This window comes from Geotrypetes seraphini, chromosome 3, assembly GCF_902459505.1.
Source record: "Geotrypetes seraphini chromosome 3, aGeoSer1.1, whole genome shotgun sequence".
NCBI lineage: Eukaryota > Metazoa > Chordata > Amphibia > Gymnophiona > Dermophiidae > Geotrypetes > Geotrypetes seraphini.
In genome coordinates, this window is record NC_047086.1 from 271,595,976 (window position 1) to 271,614,276 (window position 18,301).

The 18,301-nt window shown below is 44.5% G+C and overlaps 1 protein-coding gene across 8 annotated transcripts in view; it reads left to right on the forward strand.

Moving 5' to 3' along the window:
• RMDN2 (regulator of microtubule dynamics 2) overlaps positions 1-18,301 on the forward strand; it is a 384,366-nt gene that overhangs the window by 89,670 nt on the left and 276,395 nt on the right. For 7 of the 8 annotated variants that reach the window (XM_033936827.1, XM_033936826.1, XM_033936825.1 and 4 more), the window contains exon 3: positions 12,921-13,116. In XM_033936827.1, coding sequence (XP_033792718.1) covers positions 12,921-13,116 — 196 coding nt within the window. The remainder of the gene's footprint in view (positions 1-12,920; positions 13,117-18,301) is intronic. The other variant, XM_033936829.1, reaches the window with a different exon arrangement.

Genomic DNA, 18,301 nt, shown 5'->3' on the forward strand with positions numbered 1-18,301 from the left:
TTATTGTCTCTTTGTCGTTTATTTACTGATTTTATGAAGCGGCTATTTGCTTCATGTATGGTTGATTTCAGTGTTAACCACTTAGCTTCTACATCATCGGTCTCCGCTTGGTCCTGCAGCGTCTGAAGGACGAAATCTCCCATGCGTGCGAAGTCTGTGCCCTGGAAATTGAGTACCTTTGTTTTCGTGTTTGATCTAGGGAAGCCTTTCCTAAGGTTGAACCATACTATGTTGTGGTCGCTGGAGGCTAGAGTATCTCCTACTGAGACCTCTGAGATGGTTTCCCCGTTGGTGAGTACCAGGTCGAGGATCGCCTGGGCCCTAGTGGGCTCCGTTACCATTTGTTTGAGACGTCTCCCTTTATGGAGGTTAAGAGCCTCCTGCTACCGCTGGTTGTCGCTGAAAATGAGTTCCAGTCTGCATCAGGCATATTGAAGTCCCCTAGCATTACAGCTTCTCCTCGTAGAGTGATATTCTCTATGTCTTCAATTAATTCTGCGTCCATGTCTTCCAGTTGTCTTGGGGGTCTGTATACCACACCAAGATAGAGGCATTTTTCTCTGCCTCTTGCCAGGTTTACCCAGAAGGACTCCCCGGTGTACTTGACATCTGTGATCCTGGTGGTTTTGATGTCCTCTTTAATGTATAGAGCTACCCCCCCCCTCCTAACCTGCCCTCTCTGTCCTGACGAAGTAGATTGTAGCCCGGTATAGTCATATCCCACCCATGTGAGTCCGTGAACCAAGTTTCAGATATTGCCACCACATCTAGGTCGGCATTCCTTATTTCAGCCTCCAATTCTAGAATTTTGTTACCTAAACTGTGTGCATTGACATACATGGCCCTCCATATGTTGTGTTTGCTAAGTCCCTGTGAGGCGTATCCTACCCGAGTCGGTGTGACTCCCAAAGAACTGTTTGCAATGTGGGTACTTAACTTGGACATGGAAGCGGAGTTTCGACTCACCTCATCAGGATAATTCCTTTCTGCACTAATATGTGAATGGGTACCCTCCCCCGACTTAACTAGTTTAAAGCCCTGTGAAGCAGGCGGGCTAGTCGGTGTCCGAAGACGTTCTTACCCCTACTGGTCAGATGGAGTCCGTCTGGTCCCTGAAGTCCTTGTAGCGCTTCCCCATGGTTTAGGAATCCGAAGTTCATATCCCGGCACCATCCCTGTAGCCACTCGTTCGTCCTCAGGATACGTTCATCTCTGGCTCTTCCCTTGCCTCTAACTGGGAGGATCGATGAGAAAACCACCTGCGCTCCTGTCTGCTTCAGCCTCTCACCCAATGCTCCAAAGTCTCTGGTGATGGTCTCCGGTGTGTTCCTGGCAGTGTCGTTGGTTCCTATGTGGACAAGAAGCATAGGAAAGTGGTCTCGGGGCGTGAGTAGTCTATCCAGACTGGTGGTGACATCTCGTATCCTGGCTCCAGGCAGACAGCAGACCTCCCTAGATTGCATATCCGGTCTGCAAATTGGTCCCTCGGTGCCCCTCAGCATGGAATCCCCGATGACTATTACTCTGCGCTTCTTTGGGGGGAGCCGGTCAGTTGTCCCTGGAGATGGAGCTGTGTGTTGGGCCTGCTCCTGTTCCTGCTCCTGTTCCTCATCAGCAGTTCCTTCCTGAAGAATCTGGAATCTGTTCCGCAGGGCGAGTTGAGGGGTTGATGTATAGCTGCCCTGTTTGTAAGAAGAAGGAGAAGATGAAGAGATTGAAAAAGGGGGGGGGGGGGTCTCCTATGTTTGCCCGTGGAGGAGGTCACCAGCTGCCAGGAGTCAGTGCCGCTAGCCATTTCCTGTATCCCAATTGTTGGTTTCAAAGCTGATGATTTGGGTGTCTCGAGGATGGACTTGTCATGGGCCTGCTCGGTGATTTGGGACAGCTCCTGGACGACTCCGTCGATGTAGGCCTCGTCCTCTCGGATGCTTCTCAGGCGTATCACCTCCTCCCTGAGGCTCCTTAGTTCCTGCATGAGATCTCCATCCAGCTGCGCAGCCTCCTCTGTCTGTGTAGAGACTGTAGTGTAGCGCTGGGGGACGGTCTCGGTCTGCACAGAGACCTCTGTCCACCGTCCTGGGTCTTCCTCCTTCTGCACGCAGTCCGTGGTTGTTTCCTGGATCCCCATAGCGACTGGAATACTAGTCTTGATTGTAGACTTCGCGCTTCTTGTCCTCCCTGCCATTGCTGAGTTGTAATTGAGGTCTGCCTGTCAGTAAGGAAGAGAATTAGGAAAATTAGAAAAATCTGTCTGTGAGCAGGTGTGAGATTTTGAAAGTTAGAGTGTCTGAGAGTTGGAAGATTGGGGTATCTAGTGCTTGAAAGATAAGGGTGTCTGAGAGACTGAGAGTTTGAGATGTCTGAGAGGGTTGCTGTCTGTGAGTTAGTATAAGAGCCTGTACGATTAGGGTGAAGGGATAGTGTGTTTGAGAGATCCGCTTGTTGCCCTAAGGTATCGTTGTCTTATGTAGTTTGGCTCTTCTTAAGGCTCTTCGCAAAGGCGCTCTCGCTAAGGCGCTCGCCTTCACCGCGCGCCGAACGGCTGCGCGCCGTTGGCTCGTCCCCTTTTATGGGGGGAGTTTGGCTGGTGATGTCAGGGGTGGGCGGAGTTAGCTCTCGCCTCTTCCCCTGCTAGCACCGCCTTCTCTGCTCCTCTCTCTGCTTCTTCCTGCTAGCACACTCTCCGCTCACTGTTCTGCCATGTGCTCAGAACTCTGCTACCATGTGCTCAGGACTAGGCACAGCTCCTACAGTCTCCCTTCGGCTGGCCTTGCACTGTGAACTATCTGCTGTTGGCTCGTCCCCTTTTATGGGGGGAGTTTGGCTGGTGATGTCAGGGGTGGGCGGAGTTAGCTCTCGCCTCTTCCCCTGCTAGCACCGCCTTCTCTGCTCCTCTCTCTGCTTCTTCCTGCTAGCACACTCTCCGCTCACTGTTCTGCCATGTGCTCAGAACTCTGCTACCATGTGCTCAGGACTAGGCACAGCTCCTACAGTCTCCCTTCGGCTGGCCTTGCACTGTGAACTCTCTGCTGTTGGCTCGTCCCCTTTTATGGGGGAAGTTTGGCTGGTGATGTCAGGGGTGGGCGGAGTTAGCTCTCGCCTCTTCCCCTGCTAGCACCGCCTTCTCTGCTCCTCTCTCTGCTTCTTCCTGCTAGCACACTCTCCGCTCACTGTTCTGCCATGGCAGGAGGGAGCCCAATCCCTCCTGCACAAAGACCCCCCCCCCACTAACCTGAAAAGTTGGCCGGCTGGCTGGTCTTTCAACCGTCCGTCCATTCGCCATCGAAATAAGACGGGCCTGCCTCTTCCCAGTGCATTGTGGAATGCACCGGGGAGGGGCATGGGCATGATTGACCCAGAATCGGGTTTATTTTAGGCGGGCGTAGGCCTGATTCTGTATAGGACGCACATCCCGGGCGTCTTATATAGAATCCGGGCCTGTATGTATGCATGCATATATTTCATATGTCTGCTCATAAGATATTCAGTTCATTATCAATGTTGTGATTTTGTCTGCAGCCCTAGTAATTAGAGCTGCACGCACTGTTTTTCTAGTTTGAGCTCTCTATACTTGCTTGAGCTAGGGAGCTTCAAAGGGATTGTTAATAGTGGCAGACCTGCTGGCTCCAGTGAACTGTCGGAAGTCCATTTCAGGAATTTCTGGTAGCTTTGGAAGCAGATCTTAGTAGAAGTCAAGGTAGCTCTTGGATTTTCTAAGAGGGTGAGCTAATGGCAGTATCTACACCCCCAAAGAAAATGTAAGCTCTGTTTTTGCTGTCAAGATTGTCTTTTGCATTCTTTCCTACCATCTGACCATCAAATCTGAAAGAGAACCCCTTTCATTTGCCTATAGCCTTAAGCTGAACACCTGAGAATTAGAGCTTTTAGTCTGTCTATACCACCTAGCTTAGACATTATAGGCACTTGCTTCCTGAACAAGGAATCTTAGTCTGGGGCAAGTACAGATGTGGAACCAGGTGCTGACTTGCTAGAGTGGGAAGGTTTGGGGAACCCTTCCCACACCATTGAATTTAAAGTGTGAGGAATTTAAAGAGAGCCTCAGGATTTATGCAACACTACTATCCAGGTAACCTATATTATATTCTTGTGGGAATCTGCATCTGAAACAGAAGGGAGTAAATATTTGAAATTAGCCTACCCAGGAACTCTGATGTTATGTTAGGACAAAATATACAGAGAGAGACCACTCAAACACCAGAACATAAAGGACACATATCCATATATAGGGAAAAATCACACAGACATTATGGCATGCAGAAACTAAATATCGATCATTTCAGAGATTGTTGCTAGCGAGCGAGGAACCATTCAACCGGATATGTGAGTTGGGTGCTAAATACTTGATCATAAAGCCAGGTTTTAATACATGTTTTAAATTCTTTTGAGGAAATGTTACGGATGCACAGTTAAGGTAAAGGGAGCCAGAAAATAAAGTGCACCATCTCTAGCAGATTCTAGGCATGCTTCTTTAGGACCGGGGAGGATTAACCAATAGTCATTCAAGGAGCAGAGAACACTTGATAGCCACTCTCATACTTTCTTACACTCTAAGTAGTGTGGAGATCCTAGTTTGAATGCTTAAAGGTAGTAATTAAGATTTTGTAAATAAACCTCTTGTCTTACAGGAAGCCAGTGTTTCTTCATTAGAAGAGAAGTGACATGGTCTAGAAAGCATACTTTAGCAATGGCATTAAAAAAACTGACCTCGCTAAGGAAGGGTCTATGCTCTACAAACTAATTTTCCTATAGTTTTCCCCATTTTCTTTCAAGGATGTCAGCTTGAAATAAAATGGCAAAAAAATCTCATCTACTACCGCATCCCCCTTCCCTTCCCTCATACCTCTTTAATGCTGGTGCAAGCATCAACCCCAACCTGCTGCTTGTGCCAGCATTGGCCCTTCCTCTGATGTCATTTCCTAGAACCACGCCTAGCAAGTGACGTCAGAGGAAGAGCCGACACTGGCACAAGCAGCAAGTTGGGGGTTGCTGCTCACTCACCGGCAGCATCTCTCATGTGCAGCCTCTGTCCTTCCTAACCCCCTCCCAGCCCGTGCAGCATCTGTTCTTGCTTTCCCAACCCCCTTCCCCTTGCAGCCAATGCAGCATGTCTTTCCCTCATTCTCAACCCCAGTCCTCTCCTCTCAGCTGGATCCTTTGGTGCGACAGTTCCCAGTTCCTGTCTTCCCCACCTACCACCTCCCTGCCGCTAAAATTTTAAATTTTCAGGCAGCCAATGCGAAGCCAGCTTTCTGCCGTCACCCTGCCCCGAAGTGTTCTTTCTGCAGAACTTCCTCTGGTAGGTAGGACACTACAGAAAGAACACTTCGGTAGGCGGTGGCGGGAAGAGGCTGGCTTTGTGTCGATTGATCGAAGATTTTAAATTTCAGCGGCAGGGAGGTGGTAAGTGGGGGAGTCAGGACTCAAGAAGGTTATTGGAGAGTGTAATGTCAGGTGCACAGTCACTGTGGGCCACGTAAAACGGCCAGGCAGGTCAGATTCGTCCCGTAGGCCTTGTGTTTGACATATGTGTTCTAGAATCACAGGTGTACACTCATAAAAAGCAGGCACACATTTAGCAGTGAGCTGGTGAGGTACTATTTTGAGCAAGAGTAGTGAGAACTGAGGCCAGTGCCAGACATGTATGTACTTCCAAGATATGCACATATGAGCCTAATCTTTCCAGCACATACATTCATAAATCAATACTTGCCTCAGAACCAGGGCTCTGGAGTCGATAGATAAATCATTCGACTCCGACTCCTCAGTTTCTGGTACCCACGACTCCGACTCCATAGCCTTGCTCAGAACAAGTGTCAATTTCTGAGTCTACTTTACTTGAGGTTATTTTTTAAAGATATAGAAGTGCATATGTTACATTTTATAAAATAAACATTAAATGGCACTAAAAATTGTATGCCCAATTTTGAATGTATGCTGAATTTGCATACACAAATGAATAACGAGCCAATTGGCGCCAATAATTGGACTCTAAACAATCAATTATTGGTGCAGTTTGGAATCAATTGGTGCAATCTCTGGTTTTGGGCCTACTAGATTATTGTAATATTGTCTTTTTGGGCTCCTATAAGAAAACTATTAGGAAGGTGAGAGTTGTCTAGAACACAGGTTCCCAACCCTGTCCTGGAGGACCACCAGGCCAGTCGGGTTTTCAGTAGAGCCCTAATGAATATGCATGAGAGAAATTTGCATATAGTGGAAGTGACAGGCATGCAATTCTGCTCCATGCATATTCATTAGGGCTATCCTGAAAACCCGATTGGCCTGGTGAACCTCCAGGACAGGGTTGGGAACCACTGGTCTAGAATACAGTGGTTCGTCTGATCTATAATTTGAAGAAATCTGAACACTAAACACCTTATCTTAGGAAATTACATTGGCTTCCTGTTGAAGCGAGAATTATTTTCAAATGTGCTTGTATCAATTCTAAGACTCTATTTGGAAATGCACCATGTTACATGTTGAAACATTTCAGGACTTTCAGGTAATGAACACCATACATGTGGTTGTTCTTTTTTTCTTTCTATCCTTAAAAGGATGCATGTATACAAGATTTCTTGAAAGAACTCTATCTTTCCAAGCTGGCAAATGGAGTAAAACGTTAAGTGGTTTGATTATGCTAGGAATGTGAAGAAGGGGATCACGAACAGATAGAGAAGGTTATCATGCCGCTGTACCGGACCATGGTACGCCCTCACCTGGAGTACTGTGTCCAGCACTGGTCGCCGTACATGAAGAAGGACACGGTACTACTTGAAGGGGTCCAGAGAAGAGCGACTAAGATGGTTAAGGGGCTGGAGGAGCTGCCGTACAGCAAAAGATTAGAGAAACGGCTTCTTCTCCCTCGAACAGAGGAGATTGAGAGGGGACATGATCGAAACATTCAAGGTACTGAAGGGGACAGACTTAGTAGATAAGGACAGGTTGTTCATCCTCTCCAAGGTAGGGAGAACAAGAGGGCACTCTCTGAAGTTGAAGGGGGATAGATTCCATACAAATGTAAGGAAGTTCTTCTTTACCCAGAGAGTGGTGGAAAGCTGGAACGCTCTCCAGAGGCTGTTATAGGGGAAAACACCCTCCAAGGATTCAAGACAAAGTTAGACAAGTTTCTGCTGAACAAGAACGTGCGCTGGTAGGGCTTGTCTCAGGATGCTGGTCTTAGACCAGAGGGCCGCTATGTGAGCGGACTGCTGGGCATGATGGACCACTGGTCTGACTCAGCAGTGGCAATTCTTATGTTCTAATTCCTACCAAACATGTAGGAAAAATATTAAAACTTATCTTTTTGATAAATTTGGCTGATGTGATCAGGAATTTTAATGCTATTATTGTACTATCACTGTTTTTGTCCAGCTTTTCATTATTGTAAACTGCATAGAAATGAGAGGTACTGAGGTATAAAAATAAAATGTATTAATTGTTATTGTTATTATGCATGGCCTCCCAAAGGGGACATGACCATGGGAGGGTCATGGGCAGATTGGGAGCATTTCTGTAATTTTATGTGTAATATTATAGAATAAGGGGGATCCGTGCCTAATTTAGGTGGGAGGATTTACACCAGGGTTTAGTTGGTGTAAATGGCTGCACCTAAAGTTAGGTGGAATTCTTGTGCTATTCTATAACCAGCCCCTAACTTTGAGTGCTGTTTATAGAATAGTACTTTGCACATTTTTTAGTTGGTGCTGATTTTTCAGTAACATTTATAGAATTTAGTCCAATAGACAACCATTAACCAACTTGCGCCCTATGCTTGAGCTTAGAATATTTACTGGAAATGCCCTCCTTCAGAGACATCAAATACAAAAGCATCAGGAAAAGAATGTTCTCAGTGATGGCCCCAATGTGGTGGAACTCCCCTCCGAGGGAATTAAAACTAGAAAAGGACACCAAAAAGTTCAAGAAAGGAATAAAGATGATACTCTTTATAGAACACTTAGCAAATAAAGAAACAATTAGTGGAAATAGGGGTGAACTCACGAATAATTCAAAGAAAGATGAATATATGATATACAGAAACTATAATAATGGTATATATATGTAGATGATATAAATAGGTAAGATATACATATATTTAACTTATGTATTTAACACCTGTACCAAAGGTCATGCAAACCACTCTAAATTGACTTCCTAGTCATTAGTAGCGGTATAGAAGCTTACAATAAACAAACATATTTTCCATTCTCTCCAGTTTAATGCACAATGCCTTTTCCTTATCCCGTAGATTCTGTAATTGTGTGGTTGTTGTCATATGATCAACCATGTGACCAGGCCGAGCAATATACTTGTCATATATCCACACCCCCAGGTACCATAGTTCTCTGTAAAAACAACACACAACAGGGTTACATGCACAACATTCATTCCCTTAAAATCCATGACCAGGGTCCTTCCCAACCCTCCTAGTCATTGGCCCTCCAGGTCTTTGGTAGCATCCGGTACCATTTACTGGTCCCTCTTCCGGTTACCACCGTCCCAGACAGTCCCTCTGCAGGAATGCTCCTCAGTCCTTTGGCCAGTGCTCCCAGGGTCCTTGGACTTTCCCAGCTTCTCCATCATTCGGTCATCTTAACTGGCACATGCACTGAGGGCTCTCCCAGACCCTCACTTTTCTTAGCTGCCCCGTCGCCCAGTCGTCTTATCTGGCACACATGCACTGAGGGCTTTCCCAGCCCCTCAGTTGTCATCTCACCGACACATACTTGAGAATTCGTCTGAATCCTTCACCAGTCCCACCTCAGGTCATCAAGCCTAAGCCCCTTGACGCCAGGCTCTACCGGGTCCCTGGTTCCTACTTCACCTTTTCCCCTGCCAGGGTATAGGTCCCCGTGGATCCTCCCACCAGCAGGCTTCTCTGCTGCACCAGTCCCCCCTGTCAGGACTGGTCAGCCACACAGAGCTATGAGTAAAATAATCAAACCATATTTCTTTATTATTCTTTGTTTCATTACAATATTATGTAAGAACTTGTAAATTTTTATCAAATTTTTGTTTAATATTTCACAGATACTGTGCTGCTCCAGGCCTTTTCAGAAATAATTAAAGAAAATTGTTCTACATCCCTTGTTTTGCTAGAAGGGAACAAGTGTGATTGTCATGGACAGTGGCGTACCAAGGAGGGGGCGGGATGGGGCGGTCCGCCCCGGGTGCGAGCCCTGAGGGGGTGCTCCGGCGTCCCCCCCCCCGACGTCTGGTTCTTCCTCTCTGGCCTCCCCGCACCATTAAGAGTACTGAAGCAGCCTGCAGCAAGATCGCGATGTCAGCGATCTTGCACTGCTTCATGTTGTCCTCCGCCGCGGTCCCGCCCCCTCCACTGACGTCAGAGGAGGGGGGCAGGTCCGCTGCGGAGGACAGCACAAGCAGCTCAAGATCGCTGACATCGCGATCTTGCTGCAGGCTGCTTCTACTCTAAATGGTGCGGGGAGGCCAGAGAGAAAGAACCGGACGTCTGGATGGGGGGGGTGGGGGGATGGGAGGGGGGGCGAGCGGTCCTTCGGGGTGGGGCAGGCAGGTAGGCCTTCAGGGGGAGATGCAGGCCTTAAAGGGGGGAGACAAGCCTTCATGGGGGGAGACAGGCTTTTGGGGGGGGGGACAGGCAGGCAGGCCTTCAAGGGGGGGACAGGCAGGCAGGCCTTTAAGGGGGGGACAGGGGGTGGGACGCCTTCAAGGGGGGGACAGGCCTTCAAGGAGGTGCAGGCCTTCGGGGGGGCTGCAGGCCTTCTGGGGGGGGTGCAGCCTTTGGGGGGGGTGCAGGCCTTCAAGGGGAGGGACAAGCCTTCAGGGGGAGATGCAGGCCTTAAAGGGGGGGACAAGACTTCATGGGGGAGACAGGTTTTCAGGGGGGGACAGGCAGGCAGGCCTTCAAGGGGGGGACAGGCAGGCAGGCCTTTAAGGGGGGACAGGGGGGTGGGACAGGCCTTCAAGGGGGTGCAGGCCTTCGGGGGGTGCAGGCCTTCTGGGGGGGTGCAGCCTTTGGGGGTGCAGGCTTTCTGGGGGGTGCAGCCTTCGGGGGGGTGCAGGCCTTAAAGGGGGGGGACATGCCTTCATGGGGGGAGACAGGCTTTCGGGGGGGACAGGCCTACAAGGGGGTGGGACAGGCCTTCAAGGGGGTGCAGGCCTTTGGGGGGGTGCAGGCCTTCAAGGGGAGGGACAGGCCTTTGGGGGGGACCCTGGTGTAGAAGTACACAGAGGGAAGGGGGTGTTCAAAGAGATGTGCATATGCCAGACTTTGGGGGGGAAGAAATAATGGGTCTGAAAATAGAGGAGAGGGAGAGAGATGATGGACCATGGGATTTAGGGAGGGAAGGAACACAAAGGGAGAGAAATTGGACACAAGGGATGGTTTGGAGGAGGGATAGAGATACTGGATAGGAGGGTAATTGGGAAAAGAAAGGGAGAGATGGTGGGCCCTGGGGTGGTGGGGAAGGAGGGAGAGATGCCGGATGAAAGGGTAGTTAAGAAAAGGTGGATCTGTGGAGGGAGATGAAAAAAAGGAAAGATACCAGACTTCCTGGGGAGGGAAGGGAAATGGAAAGGGAGGACAGAGATGGCAGATGGATGGTTAGCATGAAGAAAGAAGGAGACCCTGGCAAGCAAGTTATCAGAAGACAACCAGAGCCTGGGACCAACAAGATTTGAAAAATAACCAGACAACAAAAGGTAGAAAAATTAATTTTATTTTCTGTTTTGTGATTACAATATGTCAGATTTGAAATGTTTATCCTGCCAGAGCTGGTGTTAGACTGCAAACGTGAGCTAGGATTTAACAGAGAGAGGAAAAGTCCTTTTTGTTTCTTTATTTTATTTACACCACAGCACCAGTGTGGTTAGGAGAAGCCAAAGGGGGAGAAAAAGCTATAAAACCCACCAGGATTTTTGAAAAAAATCACCCAACTGGGCAGAAAAATCGAATCGAAAAACCAATTAAATAGGCTGAATCGAAATTTTTCTTCCTGAATCGGGCAGTTTGCACTACTGTCTCAGACTTTAGGACCTGGGATTGGGGAGAGATGGCATCCTCAGTACTTTATAATGCAAGTGAAATGAGGATTTGGTCAGACTTTTGAAGGGTCTGCAGAAGAAAAATATTGTATAGGCCGGGGACATGAGACAGCAGGAAATAGGAACTTTTCTTCCTTCTATTTTTGTGAATGGAAAGGCTGAGGATGTCAGAGAATTCAGTTAAAATATGTGCTTTATAAAAAAATATAATAATGTGTTTTATAAAGTTTATAAGCATTGCTGGCCTACCCAGTGAGGTGTTCCTAGTGGTGGTGGTGGTGGTGGCAGTGTGCCAATGTATTGAGAGGAAGAGGTGGTCTGGGAAATTCTCCTGAGCAAACTCCGGGCCCATTTCCACCCTCCAGTTAGTCCACTCCACTCAATTGGTTCACACACTGAGTGGGTCTTTGGGTATTGTGCCTAGGTAGTTGTTTTGGGATCTCTTCCAGTGGTTTGTCAGTATCTCCTTGTGGTCCAAGGAAGGAAACTTTGTTAACCTTAGCATTGACCTTTTGTAACAGTGCTGCTTGTGTGGCATTAGGCTATCTAGTGATCGAAAGAAAAAAAACAGACCTTTGCACATTTTTGCACTATAGGTGGGTGTATGAGGAGATTCACATTTCCTGCACAGCTAAGTCCGTGTGAAGTTCCCTTGTGTTGTATTTGACATCTAGCAAGGTCTCTGTTTGGAATGAAAGATCTAAGCTTAAAAATGAAGTGGCCAGAAGTTATGGTATAAGCAGATAGCTTAGCTGGTTTTAAAAAAGATTTGGACAAATTCCTGGAGGAAAAGTCCATAGTCTGTTATTAAGACATGGGGAAGTGTCTGCTTGCCCTGGATCGGTAGCATGGAATGTTGCTACTCTTTGGGTTTTGACCAGGTACTAGTGACCTGGATTGGCTTCCATGAGAATTGGTTACTGGGCATGATGGACCATTGGTCTGACCCAGTTAGGCTATTCTTATGTTATGTTCTCATCTGTAGGGGCCTTTGGTTTCACTTCTTATTTTAATGTATTTTTTTTCTGGGAACTTATCAGTGTTTTTTATATTGGGAACAAAAATGGAAGAGAATTAATGTGTGTGGAATGGGGGGGGGTAACTAATTTCTTCAGCTAAATAATTAAATCCTCCTCAACCAGACATAGGAGAACTCGCACACCATTCACACACCCTCCAACCAAAAACGTCAAAAGAAAAAAACTGTTCGACAACCTCCGAATACTCGACTCCCAACTCTACAACCTATTGACCTCTACCACAGACTACAAAACCTTCAAAAAAGAAATAAAAACCCTTCTATTCAAAAAACAAATAAAACCGAACTAACACAATCAGAACTGTCCCAAGCATCACCTGCAACTACTCCATACGTACTTCTGATGTCATGACAATTCAGACATAATTTATGTTATGTTATGTTTGGAATAATGGTTACATATATGAGGTTCAATAAAAGAATATTTTCACTCCCTGTTTCTATTCTGACCATTTATACCGTTTCATGGTTATTACAAAAAATATTTTTTACATGGAGGGTGGATGGGGGGTGTCAAAAAATGATGGGCCCCGGGTGCCACATACCCTAGGTACGCCACTGGTCATGGAGGAAAATAAACTGGAAGGATGTTTTTGTTTTTTTATTGAGTTATAGTGTAGAATCAATGAAGCACTTTTTAGGTTATCCTTCTTAAGTTTTCATCAGAAGAAAAAAAATAATCACACAACTAATACTTAATACAGGATTGGTCATATTTTGTTGCTGATCAATCAAAATTTGTGCAACTTTCCTAGACTTTATGGCATATGATGATGAACTTTTGTTACTGACTTTTTCTTTTGAAACAAAACACTCTCTTCATATCTTTTCATTGCAGATATATGACAGCTCACACTGACCCAGAAGTAGAATCAGAAAATGAAAAGAAGCAAGCACATCTCCCTACAGATATTTTAATGCCATGCCCTGAAGCTGTGCCTCTTATGCTTCTTCAGCAAGCAGATAGACTGCATGATGGTTCGGAACTCAGTAAGCAGCAAGGTTTCAGATTAATGATTGAAACTGAGGAAAAGGTATCTAGTGCAAAAGTTATGAGTGTCGTCCATAGTCTTGGTTTCATAGTTTTAATCTGTGCTACATTTGAGGGTAATTTCAATGCCCAAGTATAGGAGTGTTTTATTCACATTTACTGTACATAGTATGCGATTTTTACAACTTAAAATAAAATGTTACTAAGCGAAAGGACCATGGAGTATAGGCAAAAAATCAGGTAGGGAAGGAGTTGTAGGAAATATTTTGGAAAAACTAAGAGACATCGGTACTATTTAGGATAAACTAAAATGGTATGCTTAGATAACTCATGTACATAGCATCCATCATGTCTGGTCAGAATTACTACTTTAACTTCACATTAAGGGGTGAATTCTATATATGGTGCCTAAAAAATTGGTGCCAAAAATCACTATTCTATAAGCTGCGCTTAAATTTAGGCACAATTTATAGAATAGTTCTTATGCCTGTGAATAGCGCCTAACTTGAGACATGGCCATTTACACCAACAAAAACGTGCAAATGCCTGTGCCTAAATTTATTGTAAAGTGCAATTACGAGGGTCATTTCATAAATAACGCTCTTCTGGAGTCTGTTATACGGGAAAACACCCTCCAGGGTTTCAAGACAAAGTTGGACAAGTTCCTGCTAAACTGGAACATACACAGGTGAGGCTGGATTCATTTAGAGCACTGGTCTTTGACCTGAGGGCTGCCGCATGAGCCAGCAGCGGCAATTCTTATGTTCTTATTTTTTTTATTTACATTTTATTTTTTTGTTTTCAAGTATTTCTTTACAGTCCTACAATATAGTCTCCCTGCTTTGAAGTGACTTGAGTCCCAATGTCAGGAAGCTTCATTATTTCATCCAAGACACCGTTTTAGTTCAGTTTCCGAATGGCTCGTGTACCGGCGGAAGAAAGCTCTTCCAGAGATGCAAAATGATGTCCTCACATAGGTTGTTTCAACTTTGGAAAAAGGTCAGAGTCTGGTGGTCTCATGTCGGGACGTTAGGGAGCATGAGGTAACACCTCCCAGTCGTATTTGTGTAGTTTTTCAATGACATTCCCTATGTGTGGGTGAGTGTTGTCATGAAGAATGAGTGGCCCAGCCAAGAGTAACTGAGGTCGGGTTTTGTGGATTTTTCTGCACATTTTTTGCAAAAAATCACGATAATTAAAAAAAAAAAAATTTTTTAATTAATATGGGGCCCACTGATGTCATTTGTAGATCTATTATAGTTTTGAATTTGTTGTTATATCAATTGCACATCCAGAGGGGATGGGTGGGAAGGATTGGGTTGGGGTTTGCACAATTAAATATTTGCATATTTGGAAGCGTATGAATTTACTTTATTAATAACTTTATATATAATAATTTTTACGGGGGAAATATGTTGATCTCACTATATATATATATATTGTAAAGACTTTAGGTGATGTATAAAGTGTAAAATGTATTCTTTTCCTTGTATTCACTTAATGAAAGTATTAAAAATGAATAAAGATTTAAAAAAAAAAAAATATCACGATAATACACTTCTGTGACACTTCTTCCACATGGAACTTTGTCTGTGATGATGATGCCTTCATGATCATAAGCAGAAATCATGATTTGTTTTGACACTTGAGCATTGAAATTTTTTTGATCGTGGGGAAGATGGAACTCTCCATTCGTCATTGAAAAACTACATTGAAGGATTGTAAAGAAATATTTGAAAAAAAACAACAACAACATGTAAATTAAAAAAATAGTGTGCGTTATTTATGAAATGACCCTGGTATATCACCAAGAAACACTCTAATGAGAGTCGGGATGGCAATACAAAAAAAGTTAGGGGGATTTCGTTGAAAAAGCAGTAAAGTAAAACATGTTGGAGCAACAGCATTTTACAAAATTACTAAAGCTAAGTATAATTTTGAAAAAATATTTTTTAGATTTATAAGTTTATAGAGTGGTTTCACAAAGCAAAATATAAACAAAAAACACATGATCAAAATAAAAATATAGTGCACAAATCTTATATAGCACAGAATACAGCTCATGAGAAGCACATCTGAAGATCTTGCGAGTTATATATATAACAAATATGTTTGATATGATATTGCACATTTGAATGGTTTATTGTGCCTAAATTTAGGCATGGATGTCCTTATTCTGTAACTACGCATTTATGTAACTTAAAGGAATGCCCTGTTCCACCCATGACCCAACTCACTTATGCATAACATTTAAGTGTGAATTCTTCACCTAAATTCATGCACGTAACTGGTAATTTATTCTAATTAATGCCAATAATTTCTTGTTAAAATGCCAATTATTGGTACTAATTAGCTTTAAAACTAAAAGCAATATGCACCAACTCTGGTTAAAGTTTAAAACCCCAAAGAAGCCCACAATGGAGGGTAAAATGGGCCCCTTTGGATTTATGAAGATAAGTTCATATTTGGCTATTTGAGATTTAAAATTTTTGAATAAGAGTAAATGTTCAGTATTGAAATATTTTTTTAAAAAAAGATTGATTAGGATTGAAGAGGTTTTCTGGACCAGTGAATGAAAACAGAACCTATTGGCTGACAGAGAACAAAATTTTATTTATCTGCAGCACGGTTTTCTGAGGTCCTTTTTTGATTTGCTGTGCATAAGTGCTTGGTCTGATGGTGTTGACATGATTGTATTTGACTAGCATCTATTTTTCTGAAAGAGAAGTTGTTGAAATTGCCCATTATTATACTGTTACCCAATTTGCCAGCTTTCCTAATTTCAGTAAATATTTCTTCCTCTGTCTGTTCATTCTGTCCCAGCAGATGGTAGTATAGCCCCACCAGTATACTCCTTCTCTTCATGCAAGAAATTCCTGTCTATAAGGATTACACACTATTATTTGTTTCATGTAAAATGTTTATTCTGTTTGACTTAATTCCCTATTAAATATATAGCAGAAATTTCCCTCAAATTTTAATCTGTTTTATCATTGTGATATACTGTAATTTGTACCCTGATAACAGTGTCAAACTGATTGTTCTATTTCCACCATATCCTTGAGATGCCTATAAAATATAGCTTGTCACTTAGTGGTATATACTTTAATTCTCCCATCTTATTTTTCAGGCTTCTGGCATTTGTATACAGACATTTTCACATTGTGTGGTTTTCCCTCATCTACAGACTGCTTAGAAGTTGACAGGAATAATTTGCATCCTTTACTCTGGTCTCCTCTTAAACATTCCTGGCTTTCTTTCACCACTGTTGAAACTTCTCTTTCTTGATAAGAGTTCATTCAGGATGAAGGATCCCACCCGCTTTGGTCTTACGGACTGGCTATTGAGAAGTCAAAGCTCAGAAGAAAGGGCTTCTCGGATGAGGTTATAACCACCTTTTGCAGGAGAAGAAGTGTTCTACATTCATAGCTTACACTAGAGTAGGAGAGTGTTTGACTCATGGTGTATTCAGCGTGCTATTTTGCTGTTCCATTTGTCACTTCCTCAGAATCTGTCTTTTCTGCAGGAGAGTTTAGCTAAAGCCTGGCATACAGTTTGCTTCAGGTCAAGTGGCAGTTATAACATGTTATAGAGGTCAGATATCCCATTCTTCCTTAGCTTCGCAGTTGGATGTGGACTGGTTTTTGAGAGGTCCCAGTTCCTCAACAAATTCCCTCCTCTTCCCACTCTCATGGACCCAGACGCATTCTGGCACAACTGGGTGACTCTTTCGGAAACCACGTACCGTGCTCTTGCCCCTCTAGCCACTAAATCCATCTCCTACTCTCACAAGACCCCTGGTATCTCCCATACCACAGGGAATTAAAACAGAAATGCCGAGCCCTAGAGCAAAGATGGAAAAAATCGAAATCCCCTTCAGATAGGCAATCCTGGAGAGAAAACATCAAATCCTACAACTCCATACTAAAAAAAGCTAGGAAGATCTTCTATGGAGATAAAATCTCCAGATCAAAAAACCAAAACAGTACACTCTTCCACATCTGGCGAAACCTAACTTCTAAAAATGACTCCTCCCCCTCCCCCACCCTCCCATCTCCAAATGACTTAGCCAATTTTTTCAACGAGAAGATCACTACCATAAAGAGTTCGTTCCCCCCAGCTATCTCTTACAACTCTCTTCCTCTGAAAGACTCCGATCCTATCCCTGCTGACAGATCATGGACTACTTTCGAACCTGTATCCGAGCCCCAGATCTCTAAACTCTGCCTGAAACTTAAATCCTGCAAGTGCATCCTAGATCCTTTCCCATCCTACCTCTACGAAAACATCCCAGCGCAGGCCATCTCTTCCCTTACAAACCTTATAAACAAAGCTTTACTATCGGGCCTGTTCTCCTCAGAAATGGGCCACATTGCCTTGTCCCCTCTTCTGAAAAAAGCCGATCTTGACCCTTCCTTACCATCGAACTACCGCCCCATAGCCAACATCCCTCTTTTAACAAAACTTCTGGAGACCATAGTCGCTACCCAGTTCTCCTCTTACCTAGAGAGATTCTCCATCCTCCAACATTACCAATTCGGATTTAGGCCCAACTTCAGCACCGAGTCCCTCCTAGTTTCCCTAATCTCAAAGGTGCAACAACTACACGCCCGAAACAAATTTGCTGTTCTCCTACAGTTCGATCTCTCCGCAGCTTTCGACGTCGTGCACCACGACATACTAATCTACCAACTTTCCGAGATAGGAATAGACTCCTTTGTCCTAAAGTGGTTCTCAAACTTCCTTCGCGCACGTTCCTACATTGTCAACGCAAACGGCTCCAAATCCACTTCGTGGACACCATCCTGCGGGGTCCCACAGGGCTCTCACCTATCCCCTATCCTCTTCAACATGTATATGACCTCCCTGAAGCTTCTCAAACTATCCCCCCTTGAAACAATTTACACATATGCAGACGATATCCTTATCCTCCTCGAAACAGACCAGAACCTTACAAACCTCCAAGAGAACATCACCTCATGCATAATGAGACTTCATGCCTGGTCCCTCTCTGTTCAGATGAAATTAAATGAATCAAAGACAAAACTACTCTGGCTCGGCCCAAAGTTAGCACACCTGCCCACCCTCTTCACTCTACCCACAGGTCCCGCTCTTCGCCTTGAGTTCTCAAGCAAGGTCCTCGGCATCATTATCGATTCCTCCCTCTCCCTAAACGATCACCTGAACTCCTTGGCAAAATCATGTTTTTTCAGCCTCCACATGCTGAG